Source organism: Giraffa tippelskirchi, chromosome 2, assembly GCF_054371585.1.
Source record: "Giraffa tippelskirchi isolate mGirTip1 chromosome 2, T2T-mGirTip1v1.2.pri, whole genome shotgun sequence".
In the NCBI taxonomy this organism is placed as follows: domain Eukaryota; kingdom Metazoa; phylum Chordata; class Mammalia; order Artiodactyla; family Giraffidae; genus Giraffa; species Giraffa tippelskirchi.
Genome location: NC_137276.1, coordinates 161,855,449 through 161,874,115, shown reverse-complemented (window position 1 = coordinate 161,874,115; position 18,667 = coordinate 161,855,449). Strand labels below are relative to the sequence as shown.

Sequence of the window (18,667 nt, the reverse complement as noted above, 5' to 3'; positions counted from 1 at the left end):
TATTTTACTCTCTACCCCTGTAAACATTTCCTAAAAGATACTGCTAGGAGTAAGCTGGCATTGGGGTTCTGGAATGAGCAGCTTGGGCTGGTCTAAGAAGCAGGAGAATTTTAACTTTTTGAAAGTTCTTTGTGGTTTCCCTGCTGGGCTGCAATAGCTGCTTTCCCTTCTCTCAGGGATACACTTGGTTATTTAGCCTTTCCTTTCAGCAGCAAGTCACAGGATCCTGTTACTGGGGCTCCTGTGTTCTGCTTCAGGGACTTAGCCTTGATGTTCAGGGAGGCCTGGTACATACTCTTAGCCCCGTGATGCGGCTCTTCCCTCTCCTTGCACAGTGCTTGCCTTTGTCCTCTTGCCACCGTCTTCTCTCCCTTGATTTAGTTCTCATTCCGGCATGCCTGTAGCACCTTTTATTTTCTCTACCAATGAATTACATTGTTTGAGGATGTCTGTGGTATGCTTGTGTTAGTAAACTAACAAGCCTATGCTTGCTTATGGTGTATTTTTGTGTATGATGTTTAGGGGAGGTGAGGGTTCAAGAACAAAATATGAATCTAATGTGGTGGGGGTATCCCTAGTGTTCCATGGGACTTAATTTATTATAACAAGTGTATGCTGCTTTTAATAGGGACATGGGGATTTTTAAAAAAAAAACATACACTTTAATGTAAAAAGAATAGTATTCAATTATGGTTCTGTTTGCAGTGGAATTTGTTTAAAATGTTATTGCTGGCCTTACTTTACTGGTGGGGAATGATGGATTTAATTTGTGTGTGTGTGTGTGTGTGTGTGTCTTACATTTGAATACACTTGAATGTGACTTTCCTTAATTCAGCCTGTTATGCATTGCTTTCAGCCTAGCTGGCTCATCTGGGCAACCAATGCCTATATGTTTCTGGTCCCCCTCTCCTGTTTTTTAAAGTCACCTTCCTTCACCATTCTCCCTTGTGTGTGATCCTTTAACAATGTCATTTGCTGTAAAGTACAAGTGACAGCTTTCACATTGATTTAGGAACAGTGACTTTTTTTTCTGCAGTTAGAGTGAAGAATTTAAATAAGTCTTAGGGAAAAGATAGGTCCAAGTGGTGAACCATAATTTTAGATTAAATATTAAGGTGTGTCGTGCATATGCCTGTACTGGAAAGGAATTATTTGTTATTTGGATCACCTGAAGAATCCTCTGTCTAGTTAGTCTCTTCTGTATTCTAAGGCAGATGTTTTCTTGTGGATTTCCTTTAAGGTGATAATAACTCTGTTTTTAACTATGATATAGAGGCTACTAGATAAATAATCCTCAAATCTATATCCCCACTCACTAATTTAATATAGCTTACTTGTGACAGGTCACAGTTTTTGCCTTTAAACTCTTGGTAATGGTGCAGCTTACTGTGTTTTGTCGACAGAGTAAACTAGAAGGCCTTTAAAAGCACCTCATTACAGTGTCTGTATATTTCATGGGGTTGCAAAGAGTCAGACACAGCTGAGCGGCTTTCACTTCTTTCGTGGTGTCTTATGTTCTTGGCGCTCTGACGCGTGCCCACCCCCAGTTTTGAAGGAGGAGAGAGTAGAAGGTTCTGGAGACCTACCGAGTAAAAGTATGAAGAAATTTTAAAAAGGTTTTCATTTTAAAGTATTTTTGCTGTTCTCCATTGGCCAATTGAGAAACCTATGTTTCAGGATCTGTGTTACATCAAATTTGACTTTCTCGATCATGAAGCTATTTTGAGAGTTAACATTGGAATGTCTTTGTCAGTTATGTTGTGTTTCCATTCTGTGAGATTATAGGTGATCCTTGAATATGGCAAGGTTTAGGGTCGCTGATACTCCCTGCAGCCAAAAATCTGCCATGATTTATATAATTTATAGAACCCCCAGATAATGGGGTTCCTCCATACCTGCAGATTCACCCAATCATGGACCATGTAGTACTATAGTATTTACTGAAAAAAATCCATGTGTAAGTGGACCTGTGCAGGTTCAAACCCATGTTGCTCAAGGGTCATCTTTACTTCAGTTGCTATTACACCTGGTTGTAGCCTGGGTTATATGTTGATGGCAAAACAAAACAACCTAGGGTTTAAATTTTCTTTGTAGAAGAAATAGAGTAATATAAGAATTGACTGTTCTTCAGAGATGAATGTAACTACAGGTCTCAGTATAGTCATTTGGTTTTATTTCCAATTTCAATTAAGACAAATTCTGAGGACCTGTATTGAATTTACATTTTTTTGTACAGTAATCAGGAACTCTGGTTTCTTGTTCTCCAAGAACTAAGATCACATTCAGTAAAAACATTAGGATTGATCAGAAAGATTTCTGTGACAGCAGAACTTTTTATAGTGAAATAATACTAAGAAATAGTACTTGCTTTATACCTTTCTTTCCAGTTGTGGAGCACCAAGGGGAAACCATCATTATAAAATAAATTTTTTTTATGTTAATGAGAATGTGGTTTTAAAAGAAGTGATAGACACTAAACATGACCTAAGCTCTGATTTTGACCTAACAATATTTAAATAATACTTTGAAAGGTGATACTAACAGTAGCAGTGGTATCTTTACACCGTTTTCTTCCAAAAATGATCAGGTGGTTAAGTTGCTAGAAGCAATAGTACCAAAAGATAGTTTGGGGCTTTCATATAATATTAACAATTTTTTCTCTTTCTGAATAGTTTAAAGTTATTCTCAGTACATTAGATGTTTTATGTAATGGAATCATAGGCTCCAGATATACAAGTTATTTTTAAAATGTGTATGCATACAAGAGGAGATAGGAACATAGAACTAAATAAAATGAAGTAAATTACATGGATAATTTTAAAATATACTCTTAAAAAAAATAATGTTCCTAATTAATTGGAAGCTGACTTTTTTAAGTGTATTTTTTTTCATGTATTTGTTGTGCTCAGAAGTCATTTCCTCTTATTTTTCTATGCTGATGAACTGTGTTTTAACAAAACTGTTAAAAACAGCAGCTCTTAATTTACTGGGTGTCCCTTTTTTTTGCTTATGTTCTTAGGAGTCACTGGACTGGTGGGGGAAATGCTGCTTGTCTTGGGCCCTGAACTGTAGGAAGAAGATGCCAAAGGCCAAGTACATGTATCTGGCTCAGGAGCTCTTGGTTGACCCGGAATGGCCACCAAAACCTCAAACAACAACAGAAGCTAAAGCTTTAGTAAAGGAGAATGGGTCATGTCAGATCATCACCATAACCTAGCAGTGAATTGGTCTCAGTGGTATTCTAGTAGCAGTATTGAGGAGAGTGTAAATGTAGGACTTTATCTGATCCTGTGCATCAGAATGGCACCCTTTCAATTTGTACCCCTTCCAATATAGTAGCTGATTTGAGAGCTTTTTTTAAAAAAACAAAAACGAAAAGAAATTGGCCTGCTAGTTAAATAATTAATTATCTATAAAGTGCTATACTTTCATTCAGTAACTCTAAATATTATATTTCCAGAACTTGCTTCCTTGTTACCCTCAATGATACTCTGTAGGGTAGAGAAGAAAGTTGGTATCTGAAAGGTGTTTAGATATTAGTTTCTAAGACTTATTAGTTTATGCCTTTAAATTTATTTTCACAGCCCCCTTTTTAGAAAAAGTCATCATTTATATACAGTCCCTAAATTTGTTATTGATAAATAAAATGGGTGTTAATTAGCCTCCAGTGAAAATAGGTAGAAAGCCTGTTTTCATTTGATTTCAGTATTTCTCCCAAAGAAAACTTTATACACATACACCCGTTCCCTTTGATAGCCTAGAGTTAAGAGCGAGTTTAGGGTGTTGTTTATAGAACAACTCAGGTAATTTCCATTTATGGTTTTATATTTTCTGTACAGACTGCCTGGGTTTTATTTTTCTATCAGCAAGGTGCTTCACTGCCTTCTTGAGATGTCTCTTAAAGCTATTAAGTGCATCTTGGGCTACGTCTGGTGTCAGTAGTATAATTTGCTTTAGTTATATGTTGTTAAATATTTTTCAGTAGGAAGAAAGCTTATTTCTTTTGGCAGTAGATGTAGATCTGTCTTTCTAATATCCCTTCGTACCTGTTTTTTTCCCCTCTCAGGTTTTATATTATTTTAAATGCCTTTTTATTTTCATTTACGTCTCTTATCATCTAAAGACATAGGATAATTATCTTTTGTTTTTTTGTGTTTTAGTTTTTTGAGTTAGAATTTTCCCTCTTAAAATATTAAAGGTTTCATGTTAGGTCTCTCCTGTCAATAATGAGGCTTATAAAATGAGTGGCTATTTTTTCAAACCAATATGAACCTGGTGTTTGTTCTATGCCGTTAGGTGGCGCCAGAGGTCAGAGCGTACCTATTTGGATTGGGTGCTTGCAAATGAACATATTGGGTTGTGGAAATTTCTGGGAGGAAAAAAAAAATGAAGTTCAAGAAAAACACATTCATTGAGCCAAAAGAAATGTGGAACATGTTTTTCACCTTTCTGTTTTTCCTGGTTAGTGTTGAAGTTCTAAACAAAATTAAGGTGATTTAAAAATGGCTTTATAGGTAAGATCCAGTAGTTTGGCAAAGCCCAGAGTTCTGATAAACAGGAAAACTGATACTGCTGTAAAGTAGCTACTAAACTACTAAGACTGTATGATCTTATCCTCTGTTCTTCCTTGACCAGTAGCATGCTTGTGCTTTCTGCTGCTAGCAGATCATTATCTTCCTGATACATATTTACCAATTTGATCACATGTTACCCAGAACTGTAGAACCACATGGTTCTCATTCTTTATGCTGCAGAGACCTGATGATGTTTGGTAACTGTAGAAAAATGTAAGTTACACTCAGGATCACTGTTACTGCTATGGCCACTGATGATTCTTACAAAAATATAATCGAAGTTTTCCATCAAAAAGTATGATACTATATTAATACACATTAGATGATAAGAACAGTTGTTCCATGAGTGATTCTATGAAGCTATGCATCTTAGACCTCTTGAGCTGTGAATTAGCACTTTTTTCTATAGTTACTCTTTTTAATCATTTTATAATTTCCACATTCAATTCACTTTCAATACGTATGAGTGTATCCTTTGATTTTAAATACTGAAGTATATAATTAATTGCTAAGTAGCAGCTTAAAATCCAATTATTAGATTGTATTTAACATCCTTAAGAGCATGATCATAAAAGAGCTATATTTTTGACACCCTCCCCCCTTTTTTAACTTTTAGATTTTATAAGGGTTTTATATCACATCTTCCCATATTGTTTTCAAAGGAATGAGGTTTTTAGGTAGGTAGACAAAGCATTTGTAGGAGGTTAGATTTGAACATAGACAAGGTGGGTTGTTCAGGTGGTTATTTGATGGCTTCCAGAATGTGATTTGAAGAATGAGTGTCCAGCTGTGGGTCCTGCTCAGTGCCATAGATAGAGTCCTCCTCTCTCTGTAGGTCACCATTACATAGTAATTTCAATTCTGAATTTCACATTAAATTATTTGAGTGTATACAGATCTAAATTTTAAAATCTGTACATATATTATTTTGATGTATTAAGATTAATAAATATTGCTGATTTAAATTTTATTTATGCACCTACTTAAAGGACTGAAACGTCCAGAAAAGTAATTGTTAAATAATATGTAACTTTTTAACTTTTTAAATAAATAACAAGATTTTTAATGTGTGTCTCCCTCAGGGTTGTTTAAAGTTTTTTTTTTTCCCTCCCTCAAATATAAATAGTGGTAACTATATGTTTTGTAACTTTTAGCACCAACTGCTGTAAAGCAATGCTGCAAATAATGCTTGAATAAAAAGTGGCTAAGCCAACAATAAAATAAAAACTTTTTATATTAGTTTTGTAATCCATACATTGGAAAGCTTTCCAGATTCTACTTGCATTTAAATAAAACTGTTGCAGATTTTACTATTTATTTTGTTTCCCATGTTTAAGAAAATAACCGCACAGTTTCAAAGGCATGGAATATTATATCAGCGTTTATGTACTCTGTTCCCAAAATGGCTATGGATCCAGTGTCCAGAGAAGAGCAGAATTCCAGCTTTAGAAAACATTCTAAGATTTCACGCATGCAGTTTTGACATATCTGAAAATAGACTTTTGTATATTTATGGTGGGAGGTGGTTGGGAACTTTTAACAAAATGTTAATTTTTGTACAGTCTGTGGGCATTTACGCATATTTTTAATGCATTAAGATTTGGTAATTATGTGCACATTAAATTAATAGTTACTTTATGTTATGATTTGTGAATTCCCTAGGACTTTGGATTTTTTTAAGTAACTTTATATCAGAAATGATACTGCATCTTTATATTTTTTAAATTGTATTGCTGCTCAAGAATGGTACCCTGATGTCAAAAAGGCATACATTCAGATTGTACATTCAGCACTGTAAATAACCTTATGAAATTTTTTTTGATTGAAGCTGATCAAAATAAAGATTTAAATGAATGGTATAACATTTCTTTTTTTCTGTGTCTTTATATGTATCTGTTGCTCTTCAGTTACATGAATACTGCCCACTCTGGATTTATTTTCCTGCTTAATATTTCCCCCATTTCTTTTTTTTAACTTTGAATTTTTCAAGAAAACAATGCAGCTTTTCACATGTCACATGGCTGTGACCAGCCCATGGTAACCCATCAGTCAGACGCATTGTAGAGCCAAATGTTAGTATCAGGAGATCTGAGGGAAATGGTGAAATAGAAAACTAGTGACTCAGAATTTATTAATAGTTAGGAAGATCAAACTAAAAGCTAATGCCATGTAAGCCATGGTAAGCTTGAGGTGAAGTGGCACCCATGAATGTGAAAAGAGCACTCCATGGAGCAGGAGACCTTGGAACTAACTACTGACCATAGGAATCCCAGAGAGGGCAGGATGTACCTGGCCTTGTGTTTGGGTAGGAGGGCTTTCCTTGTATCATAGGTTCTGCAGAAGCTGTGTGTCTGCTGTGAGCCATGTGGGTGGTTGCCTGGCGTAAGACTTAGTTTGAGCTCACGTTCCTTCCATTCAGTGTGGGTTGATCCTGTCGCTTGCACCGCAGCCTGCTGGTGGTGGCACAGTTGTGCTTGTCTCTCCATCAATTCCAGGTGCCTTCTCTGGTGTATACTGCAGGGGAGGACAGAGGGAGTCCTAGGAGTTTGAATGAGGTTGTCCCCGTGCCAAGTTGGGGTTGTGGTTATTCTCCAAGCACAGAGAGATCCCTGCTGTGCCCTGGCCTTGGAATCTCCCCCCATGGAGGAAGAAAAACATCTCATTCGGGTGGATAACCTGCTTTTGAATGGCCAAACCCTGTAAGCCAGGGTTCTGTGACTTTGATCCAGAAGCTGCCACTTAGGACAGCAGGTTCCTGACTTGTTTCATGGATTCAAAAGCCAAAGGACTGGAAACACTGGTGCTGTCATTACTTCAGTGCTCAAAGTTCTCAGTAGCTCATCAGTTTGTCCATTGAATGAACTCAGTGTTCCTCCACTCTCTGCAACTTCTGTGCCCAGTGTTCCCTCCTTTGACGATTATAATGTCCTCTCTTCAAAATAAAACTTGGAGGTAGTTCTTGGCAATCTTCCTGGGGAAATAGGCCAAGGAAGCTTCTCCCGAGTTTGCTCAAAGTTGTACTTTGATCCATAGCACCTCTTCCAGGGCTGGCTCCTGGCATTTGATGGGCAAGGGGCCTTTCATTTGGTGTGGCCGTGTGTGTGCATGACAGACTTCCTGTTGGGGAGCTGGTTTGGGCTCTGGAGTTGCTTCCCTTGATTTGAGTGGGAAGATAGGCCTCCCACAACACCTGGCGTAGGCAGTGGCTTTCCCTGTGGTTTAGGACTATATGCCTTAGAAGGTAATTTCAGTCAGTTTAGCACTTAATGGGCTTTGCCTGCATTTGGCTACATCAAAGGCTGAATAGATTTCAGTTCCTTTTATGTTAACACCTGCCAGTATCAGATTGGGGGACATTTTTTCCCCAACCAGGATAAAATAAAGACCATTTCTGCAGTACCACTCCAGTCAATAATTCCAGAGGTTAATGTTTACTCTTTTGCAGTTCATGCACTGGCTTTTCCCAGTATTTTTAAATACCTATGTTCTTTCCTTTTTTTCTTAAATAATGCCATTTTCCCTTCCAAATTATTTTGCATTAAAAAATTTTGACACTGATCTTAAGCACATTTGATAAAATTTCAACCTCACAGGTATGTAAGGAAGTCGCCAGTTTCCTAGTTTCTCTCCCAAAGGAGGAATACTAAAATTTTTGGGGTGTATTCTAGAAAAAAAAAATATATGCTCATGTTTTTAAAAATCCTACACATTTGTGTAGAACCCCATGTTATATGCTACACAGCCCTTGTTTTATGTCATTCAGTGTATTTTAGAAAGTTATGTCAGTAGTTGCAGCCCAAATCCATTCTTTTCAAAGTCTGCAAGGCATCCTATTGCATGGATGTACTATAATTTAAATGACTACTTCCTTATTGATGGCCATTTAGACTTTTTTTTTCTATTACAATCCTGCAAATAAGTTTTCGTGTAGATGTCTTAATGAGCATTTCCATAGTGTGTATTTTTAGTAATTGAACTATTGGACAAAGAATATGTGTATATATTTAAAATTTGGCTGATACAACTAAGTTTTCCTCCCCAAAGTTTGCTACTGTTTATATTCCCACCAATGTATGAGAATGTCTACTTCTTCACACTTGATAAAACACTGGATATTTTCAGGCTTTATATTTTAGTGTGGTGTTGGCACAGGGATTATCAAATAGCCCAGAACACAGACCACACATTCATCCAATGGTGATCTGTGACAGTGCTGACATTGTAGCTCTGAAGGAAGAAAGGATATATATATAGGACAACTGATCTATTGGGAAAAAAATAAAATTGTACTTATATCATGCATAAAAATCAACTCTAGATGGAATAAAGACCTAAATGCAAAGGACAGTATTCTAAAATGTAGTAAGTTATTATACGAGAAGTTTTTTGGTTTGCAAGAAGAGGAATTATTTTGATAGACACAAAAAACAAATCATAAATATTAATAACTGCCTATATTAAGACTTCTGTTCAATAAAAGACATAAAGGAGGTGAAAAGGCAAAGCACATATTAGATGAAGGTATCTGCAATAAACACCTACAATCCACAAAGGATTCCAGAATATATAAAGAATGCCTACAATTCAGTTTTTAAAAGACATATATTTTTCCATACAGAAAAATGGTCAAAAGAACCCAAATTTCTCAGATTGGCCCTTAAAAATATGAAAAATGCTCAAGTTTGTCACTCAGTAGGGAAATGAAAAACTAAAACCACACTGAGACAACTATTTCATATGAATGGCAAAAATTAAAAATAATTTCAAGGCATGGGTGGAGATGAAGTACAGGACCTGTCATACATGGTAGGTGACAACATATATTGGTACAACTACTTTGCAAAGCAGTTGGACATTCCTATGTTCAGTTGGACATTCCTATGTTCAGTTGAACATGTGGACACCTTCAACCCAGCAAGGCCATTATGGAACATACTTGAAAATACTTTGAGAATGTCCTTAACCTTATTATTCCTAAAAGGGGCAGAGGGGAACCTGAGTAGTATTGGGGTGAAGTAGCAGATAAAGGAAGGTCCCAAGGAAGTGTAGACCAACCAGGGATATATGGCTGCTGCAATGATCCTTCCATGTGACACTAGACACATGTCACCAGGTCGTATTGTGCCATATATGAAGAAACTGCTCCCTCCCTGCTCATCTTTCGGCTTTGGCAGCAGGACTTGGGTTACATACGGTCTCTTTCAAAGTTTGCAGATAGTTGTCATTCATTTGTCATTAAAAAACCAGAATATGCCCTCTGCGATAGGGCTCTTTCCATGACTTTTGTTCTGGGAAAGTCTGTATCTTCAGGATGCAAAGATACTCCTCTCTTCCTTTGGAAAGTGCCAAATCACATGCAAAGCTCTAAACCATTCAGTTGCTTTGGGGTGCAGCACCATTTCGGGTAAGGCCAAATCTTCTAAAAATTAAGTGTGGGTAACTGGAAGGCTTAGCTAGTCTGTACAAATAACAAGTAAAATTTAGTACAAGATGCAGTTTATTTGAAATTACACGTGGGAAACATTGTTTTGGCAGATTAGTATTATTGTGTGTGTTTCATGGATAATTCAGTGCCTTGAGTACTAATTTTTAATTAAGCATCTTAGAAATAATATTTCCTTATTTATGGCACAATCAGAAATACTTTCAAATTCTAGCTCTGTGACCCTGGTTAAGTTACTTAACCTTTCTGTGCCTTCAGTTGCATCATCAATTTCGGATAACCTAACTCACATGGCTCGGACTGCAGTGAGTCCGCCTGCAATGCGGAGATCTGTGTTGGATCCCTGGGTTGGGAAGATCCCCTGGAGAAGGGACCGGCTACCCACTCCAGTATTCTTGCAGAGAGAATTCCACGCAGAGGAGCCTGGCCTGCTACCGTCCACGGGGTCGCAAAGAGACACAGCTTTCACAGGGTTACTGTAAGGAGTAAATGCATTAATTTAAATACAGTGCTGAGAGCAGTGTGTGGCATAAAGTGATGAAGTACTGTTAACCTACTTGTCTCTGTGGCTGAGACTATTCATTATTTTGAGTCGGTCCTGTGTTAGTGGAGTAAGAAAGCACTGCAGATACAGCCTGATAGTGATTAAAAGAATCAGGCGGTGGTTGCTGCTGTTTTAACAGACTTTGCTGTTCCCTTCAGGGCTGTAGGTCATAGGCACCCCTGGCTAAGTTATAAATTAATTTTAAAAAAGGTGAATCCAAAAAATAATAATAAAGTCAAGAGCAGGGTTATTTTCACAACGGGCCCTGCTCTGTGATACCTCTAAGCCTGATTTTGAGGAAGATTATTTTAGTTAGTTCTTGATATGTAAAGATTTAAAGGTATTACCTTTTCCATAGCTTGCAAATGCTTTAATTTTACCGATTTAAATTAAGAGTGGAAAATCAGTGAAACAAGAGGATGAGACCTCAGAGTGCAGAATGAATGTCTTTTCACCACCCAGGAAAAATCAGCACTGCTGAGAGGGAGACGTAGCGTGGATCCGGGTAACATTTGAAGTCATTGATAATCCGGGTGAAAGGATCATGCAGGATTACGAGCGTTTGCCCTTTTGCTTGTAGCCCACAGGTCCGCCGCGGACGCCTTTTCAGACATGCTGAGGAGCGCTCTGCTGTGCGCGGCGCTCTGGCTCCTGCGCGCGCAGCCCTTCCCCTGCCCACCCACCTGCAGGTGCGCCTCCCGCGACGCCGCGCAGTGCTCGCGGGGCACGGTGGCCGGCATCGCCGCGCTCGGCCTGCCTACCAACCTCACGCACATCTTGCTCTTCCAAATGGGCCGGGGCACCTTGCAGAACAACAGCTTCAGTGGCATGACTGTCCTGCAGCGCCTGTTGCTGTCCGACAGCCACGTTTCCGCCATTGCCCCGGGCACGTTCAACGACCCGATAAAACTTAAAACCCTGAGGTTATCGCGCAACAAGATCACTCATCTCCCAGGCGCACTGTTGGATAATCTGGTGCTCCTGGAACAGTTGTTTCTGGACGGCAATGAACTAAAGATCCTTGACCAAAACCTGTTTCAGAAACTGGTTCACCTGCAGGAGCTCTTTCTGAACCAAAACCAACTCGCTTTCCTGCCTGCTAGCCTCTTCACGCACCTGGGGAACCTGAAATTGTTGGATTTATCGGGAAACAATTTGACCCACCTGCCCGAGGGGTTGTTTGGGGGCCAGGTTAAGCTTGAGAAGCTTCTGCTCCACTCGAACCGGCTGGCCTCTCTGGGGTCGGGGCTGTTGGACAGCCTGCGCCCCCTGACGGAGCTGCAGCTCCACACCAATCACCTCCGTTCCATCGCCCCCGGCGCCTTCGACCGGCTGCGAAGCTTGAGCTCCTTGACCCTTTCCGGAAACCGCCTGGAGTTCCTGCCCTCCGCCCTCTTTCTTCATTCGCACAATCTGACCTTCCTGACCCTGTTCGAGAACCCGCTGGAGGAACTCCCCAAGGTGCTCTTCGGGGAGATAGGCGGCCTGCGGGAGCTGAGGCTGAAAGGCACCCAGCTGCGCACCCTGCCCGCCGCCGCCTTCTGCAACCTCACTGGCCTGCGTGTCCTGGAGGTGTCGCTGAGCCCGGGGCTGAGCGCGCTCCCGGAGGACGCCTTCCGAGGCCTCGGCGAGCTGCAGGTGCTCGCCCTGAACTCCACAGGCCTGACCTCCCTCCCCGCCGGCCTGCTCCGTGGCCTCGGCCGGCTGCGCCACGTGTCGCTGCGCAGCAATCGGCTGCGCGCCTTACCCAGCGCTCTGTTTCGCAACCTCAGCAGCCTGGAGGAGGTCCAGCTCGACCACAATCAGCTGGAGACCCTGCCGGGCGACGCGTTTGAGGCTCTGCCCCGGCTGGCGGAGGTCCTGCTGGGACACAATCCCTGGCGCTGCGACTGTGGCCTGGGGTCGTTCCTGGCATGGCTGCGGCGGCACGCGGGCCTCGTGGGTCGATCCGAGCCCCCGCAGTGCCACGGGCTCGGGCCGCACGCCGGTCGGGTGCTCTGGACCCTGCAGGCCGGCGACCTCGGCTGCCCGCGCCCCGGGAGCCCGCCTCCCCGCCGCCAGGCCGGGGGCTACTTCGAAGGCTCCCCGCAGCCCACCCCGCCCGCCGCCCCTTCCCGCGCTAACTTGGGACCCAAGCTCTCCGAGTCGTGGACCCGGCCGGTGGCTGAGGGCCAAAGTCAGGACCATAGCCTGTTCTGGGGTCTTTATTTTCTGCTTTTAGCCGCTCAGGCCCTAATTACCGGGATCATTGTGTTTGCAATGATTAAACTCGGCAGGCTCTTTCGGAAATTAATCACAGAGTTCTAGTTTGAGGCGATGAGAAAACCTTGCAATTAATTAAAACGTGACCTGAGTATTGTCAGACGCGGCTCCGGGGAGAGTCCAGACCCGCTGACGCTATCTTCCTCTGCCTTCTTCCTCCTCTGCCATCTCCTTCCCTCCTTGTCTCCTCCCCGCTCAATGACACCTCTCCCTCTGAGCCCCCGTACCATTTACAGTGGTAAACCGTGCCTGTTGTGCCTGCCTCCCCATCCACAGTGTGCGCGCGGACTGCGACGGCCCCTCCCTGTGCCCACAGTCGGGGGTGGGTGGATGGGGTGAGGAAGGGGGTCTCTGCACTGCGAACTGAGGGAGGGTGCAAGGGAAACAGCCAACTCCAGGCCAGGGCCTGCCTCCTGCACCTGGTAGATGTCTGGCAAATGTTTGCGAAATGAATAGAACGCGTGGGATCCGGCGATGGTGTCTTTTCCTAAGGGAGAAGATGGGTTGTTCTCTTTCCCTTTATATGAAAAGCAGAACTCTTTCACAGTTCTTCTCGTCCCGTTTTTTTTTCACTTTATGTATGTCTGACCTGTGGGATTGGGGGGAAAGCGCTGAACTCCATCCACGCAAGAGTGTGAATAGGCTGTGTGACTGATGATGGGCTGAGAGAGAGAGACAACGCAGCCCTCCCTCCAGGAGCTCGGTGCGCAGCGCGCTGCGGGCTGAGCACCGAGGAGCTGGAGAAGGGCAGGCAGCAGGGCGGGTGGGACCGGGGTTGGGGGAGGAACGGGGACGTTCCAGGGGCTCTCAGTGCGCTGCTGGGAGACGCTGTTGATCCCCGACTGTCCCCGGCTGCTTAACCGCGGAGCACTGCTCTGCTTGTTCACGTGATCTGTGAGTTCCTACTTGATTCCTACAAGGGTGAAGTCGGTCATTTCGACACTGGGTTGGTTTTCATTTCCTGGAACTAAACGCTACCTCATTTCACAAGCATTTACAGAACACCTGACAGTGACAGGTGTTCCTGAATGTAATGATAGGCTTGGGTTCTAGTTTATTATGCTCGGATCACGTTCTCATTTATTCCAATTGAAGGCAGTAAAACCCTCGTTTCTTTAATTGGGTGTCTGCTTGGGAGAAGCAGTGGTTAAAGCATGGGCTGGGGAAGAGTCGGAAACCGGTGGGTTGGGATCCCACCTCCACCTACTGACTGCATAGGTCTGTGGGCAACACCCCTGAAATCTCCAAGCCTTGGTTTCCTCATCCCTGGAAAGGGATAAATAGTACCTGCCTCTTAGAGTTGTTGTAAGAACTAAAGACAAGCTTCTGATGACTTAGCCCAGTGCCCTGCATACAGTAAATGCTCAATAAATGGTAGCTCTTATTATTAAAGGGCAAGCAATTTTTACTGCTGTCATAATTTTAAAAGAACTTTGAGCTGGTAGTTTTTTTTGTTTTCTCTGTTGTATTTAAAGGTGAGGCCAAACATCCTGGAATGGGTGATTACATTCAAGTTAGTTTGTCTTCACTCGTGGGTAGTCTCAGCCCTGTGTGGTCAGGCTCTGTGCTCAGGGTCCAGAGAAATAGATCCTCCAACAACGACCATTGGATACGGAGCAGGAAGAGCTGTGTTGCTGGCATTTGCAGGTGCACTTCATTTTTAAGATCAGGTTCACATGTCTCCTCCTGGTGAAGTCTTCCCTCACTGCCCTGGCAGACTTAAAGTGTCCCCTTCTGTGTGCCCCCTTTTCAGGCTGTCAGGCGTTGGGCATGCTCCCCACTCTATCTGGCCCTGCTCACCTTGCACTCTAGGGGAGTGTGTGTGTGTGTGTGTGTGCGCGCGCGCGTCTGCCTCCTTGTCTTATTTATTTCCACTCCTCCAAACTTTGAAACTACCTACAGCATAAAACTCAGACTTTTCTTTTTTTGGTGGACTATGGACTCTAGTCCTACCACCGTGTTTTCTCCCAAGGATGAAATAATCCAGGCCAACGCATATGGGGCTCGATCGAAGTTGGCTGTTACTTTGATTTGCTCTTTTAGAACACAGCATGTTCTAGCATGTCTCAATGCCTTAGCATACATTTATTTATTCAGCAACTGTTTGTTGACTACCTCCTGTGTACCAGGCACTCTTCTAAGTGGATGGATAAAGTAGCAAATAAAAATAGCAAATAAAACAAAATGTTTACATTTTGGTGTCCCTGTCAACTAAAACATCTCCCCCAAACTCCTGGTCATTATCTTCAAACATTCAGAAACGTGTGGAGAACATCTTTGGACACCTTAACCAACTGTAGCAAATCTTTATACTTTGCTATATTTGCTTCAAATATTTTTTTTAACCAAATAAAATGCAACAGATAAATTTGAAGGCTCCTGTCTCCATCTTCCCTCTGTTCTCATTCCTCTCCTGAGAGGTAACCACATTAATAAATTGAATCTTTCACATCCCTAGGTGTCTTTTTATACTCTTACTACATGTGCCCACAACTCTCTAAGCAACAAGTGTAATCCTTTGCCTATTTTCAAGATTGTATATAAATGCTACTTTGCATATAGTATTAAAATTTTTTTCTGGGCTCACATTTTTGAGATTTATCCACATAAAGTATTTGGCTCTAGTTCATTTTAATAGCTACATAATATTGAATAAATATACCACTACTTATCTGTTCTCTTGTTGATGGACATTTACTCCCAGTGTTTTTTTTCTTTTCTTTTTATGCCCCATTACTCTACAATTTCACCAACTCGGCTGCTGCTGCTGCTAAGTCGCTTTAGCCGTGTCCGACTCTGTGCGACCCCATAGACGGCAGCCCACCAGGCTCTCCTGTCCCTGGGATTCTCCAGGCAAGAACACTGGAGTGGGTTGCCATTTCCTTCTCCAATGCATGAAAGTGAAAAGTGAAAGTGAAGTCGCTCAGTCGTGTCCGACTTTTCAATATCCCATGAACTGCAGTCTACCAGGCTCCTCCATCCATGGGATTTTCCAGGCAAGAGTACTGGAGTGGGGTGCCATCGCCTTCTCCACACCAACTCTTGATAACATCAAAATTTTAAATTTCTGTCAATCTGAAAAGTAGGAAATGATATCTCATAGCTGTTTTATATTTCCCTGATAACTAGTGAACTTGAACTTATTTTTAAATGTTTATTGAGTGTTTAGATCCTTCTTTGAATTATCTATGCATATACATCAACCAATTCATGATGGGACATTTTGTCTTTTCATTATTACTGATTTGTGAACCGTGAACTTCCAGATGTTCAAGCTGGTTTTAGAAAAGGCAGAGGAACCAGAGATCAAATTGCCAATATCCGCTGGATCATCGAAAAAGCAAGAGAGTTCCAGAAAAACATCTATTTCTGCTTTATTGACTATGCCAAAGCCTATGACTCTGTGGATCACAATAAACTGTGGAAAATTCTGAAAGAGATGGGGATACCAGACCATCTGACCTGTCTCTTGAGAAACCTGTATGCAGGTCAGGAAGCAACAGTTAGAACTGGACATGGAACAACAGACTGGTTCCAAATAGGAAAAGGAGTATGTCAAGGCTGTATATTGTCACCCTGCTTATTTAACTTATATGCAGAGTACATCATGAGAAACGCTGGGCTGGAAGAAACACAAGCTGGAATCAAGATTGCCGGGAGAAATATCAATAACTTCAGATATCCAGATGACACCACCCTTATGGCAGAAAGTGAAGAAGAACTAAAGAGCCTCTTGATGAAAGTGAAAGAGAAGAGTGAAAAAGTTGGCTTAAAGCTCAACGTTCAGAAAACTAAGATCATGGCATCTGGTCCCATCACTTCATGGGAAATAGATGGGGAAACAGTGGAAACAGTGTCAGACTTTATTTTTTGGGGCTCCAAAATCACTGCTGATGGTGATTGCAGCCATGAAATTAAAAGACGCATACTCCTTGGAAGGAAGGTTATGGCCAACCTAGATAGCATATTGAAAAGCAGAGACATTACTTTGCCAGCAAAAGTCCGTCTAGTCAAGGCTATGGTTTTTCCAGTGGTCATGTATGGATGTGAGAGTTGGTCGGTGAAGAAAGCTGAGCGCCGCAGAATTGATGCTTTTGAACTGTGGTGTTGGAGAAGACTCTTGAGAGTCCCTTGGACTGCAAGGAGATCCAATCAATCCATCCTAAAAGAGGTCAATCCTGGGTGTTCATTGGAAGGACTGATGTTGAAGCTGAAACTCCAATACTTTGGCCATCTCATGCAAAGAGTTGACTCATTGGAAAAGACCCTAATGCTGGGTAGAATTGGGGGCAGGAGGAGAAGGGGGCGACAGAGGATGAGATGGTTGGATGGCATCACCAACTCGATGGACATGGGTTTGGGTGGACTCAGGGAGTTGGTGATGGACAGGGAGGCCTAGCGTGCTGCGATTCATGGGGTTTCAAAGAGTCGGACACGACTGAGCGACTGAACTGAACTGAACTGAAGAACTCTCTACATATCCTGGACACTAATGTTCTGTAAATTATATGCTTTGCAGGAATCTTTTTTCACTGAGTGACTTTTTAAAAAAAAATAATTTTATTTATCTGTCTGTTTCAGGTCTTAGTTGCTGTGTGAGCTTTTCCTGAGTTGCAGAGATCAGGGGCTACTTTTTGTTGCGGTGCTTGGGCTTCTCATTGCAGTGGCTTCTCTTGTCATGGAGCATGGGCTCTAGAGCACAGATTCAATAGTTGTGGTGCATGGACTTAGTTGATCCACTGCATGTGGGATCTTCCTGGACCAGAGATCAAACCTGTGTCTTCTCCACTGGCAGGTGGATTCTTTACCACTGAGCCACCAGGACTGAAGCAGTTTAGCACTCATAGACTTCTGTTTCATGGATGCAGTCTCTTGGATTTCTCTTAGGATACTAGAATTTAAAATTTTGTAGTTTTTTTTAAGCTTTTTATTTTATATTGGGGTATAGCCAATTGACAAACCATGTTGTGATAGTTTCAGGTGAATGGTAAAGGGACTCAGCCATATGTAGACATGTGTTCATTCCCCCAAACTCCCCCTCCCATCCAGGCTGCCACATGAGCAGAGTTCCATGTGCTATACAGTAGGTCCTTGATGGTTATCCAAAATTTTGAGGTTTTAAAGGCTTCCTTTCTGAGCTATATCTATTTTCTCTGGGATTTGTTCTTGTTGTTCGCTTCCCTTAAGTGCTTGGTTATTGGCTCATACTTAAAAAGTGAGGCAATAAAAATCACCGACTCTGAGAGCTTTGTGCACATGGGCAAGCTTCATGTTAAGGGTTCTGGAGTAGCAGGCTGAGTATTATCCTGCGGATCTCGACAGGCCAGAATATTTGTGGAGGGTTGTTTTCTCTAGCACAGTGTAATTTTAAAAAATAATTTGTTTGTTTTCCTAGGGATGGAAGCAGAGGCAACTGTCCCATATAGTAGCTTTCAAACAGTCCCCTAGATTTTAATCCCATATCTCACACCCACCTGTCCTGCACTGAGTGAGTGAGTAAAAGTCACTCAGTGGTGTCTGACTCTTTGTGACCCCATGGACTGTAGTCCATGGAATTCTCCAGGCCAGAATACTGGAGTGGGTAGCTTTTCCCTTCTCCAGGGGATCTTCCCAGCCCAGGGTTTGAACCCAGGTCTCCCACATTGCACGAAAATTCTTTACCAACTGAGCTATCAGGGAAGCCTGAAAACTGTCCTGCACTGTTTCTGGTATAATCAATTTTCAAACCTCTCTGGAGCTCTGTTAAGGAAATGAGATCCCTCTGCTCAGCTACCTTCAACTGTTCTATTCCATAAATGTGCTGAGATCTCTAGTCCATTGATAATCTTTTTCCATCCCCTGTGA

The 18,667-nt window shown here is 42.1% G+C and overlaps 2 protein-coding genes across 24 annotated transcripts in view; both read left to right on the top strand.

Annotated features, from left to right (window-relative positions):
• ATP13A3 (ATPase 13A3) overlaps positions 1-6,433 on the top strand; it is a 79,482-nt gene extending 73,049 nt beyond the window's left edge. For 19 of the 23 annotated variants that reach the window (XR_014067897.1, XR_014067896.1, XR_014067901.1 and 16 more), the window contains one exon: positions 3,020-6,433. Coding sequence is in view for 16 of the 23 variants with exons in the window: in XM_081537804.1 (XP_081393930.1) it covers positions 3,020-3,217 (198 nt within the window). In the remaining 7 variants the exon portion in view is untranslated. The remainder of the gene's footprint in view (positions 1-3,019) is intronic. The other 4 variants (XR_014067908.1, XR_014067903.1, XR_014067917.1 and 1 more) reach the window with 2 other exon arrangements.
• A 3,151-nt stretch (positions 6,434-9,584) lies between these two features.
• GP5 (glycoprotein V platelet) lies at positions 9,585-13,366 on the top strand. The gene has a single exon (XM_081537950.1). The coding sequence runs from the start codon at positions 11,174-11,176 to the stop codon at positions 12,866-12,868; it is 1,695 nt and encodes a 564-aa protein (XP_081394076.1). The 5' UTR covers positions 9,585-11,173; the 3' UTR covers positions 12,869-13,366.
• The last annotated feature ends 5,301 nt before the right edge of the window (positions 13,367-18,667 follow it).

Excerpts from the sequence above, each read along its gene's own strand:
- GP5 (XM_081537950.1), top strand. The coding sequence starts at position 11,174 with ATGCTGAGGAGCGCTCTGCTGTGCGCGGCGCTCTGGCTCCTGCGCGCG.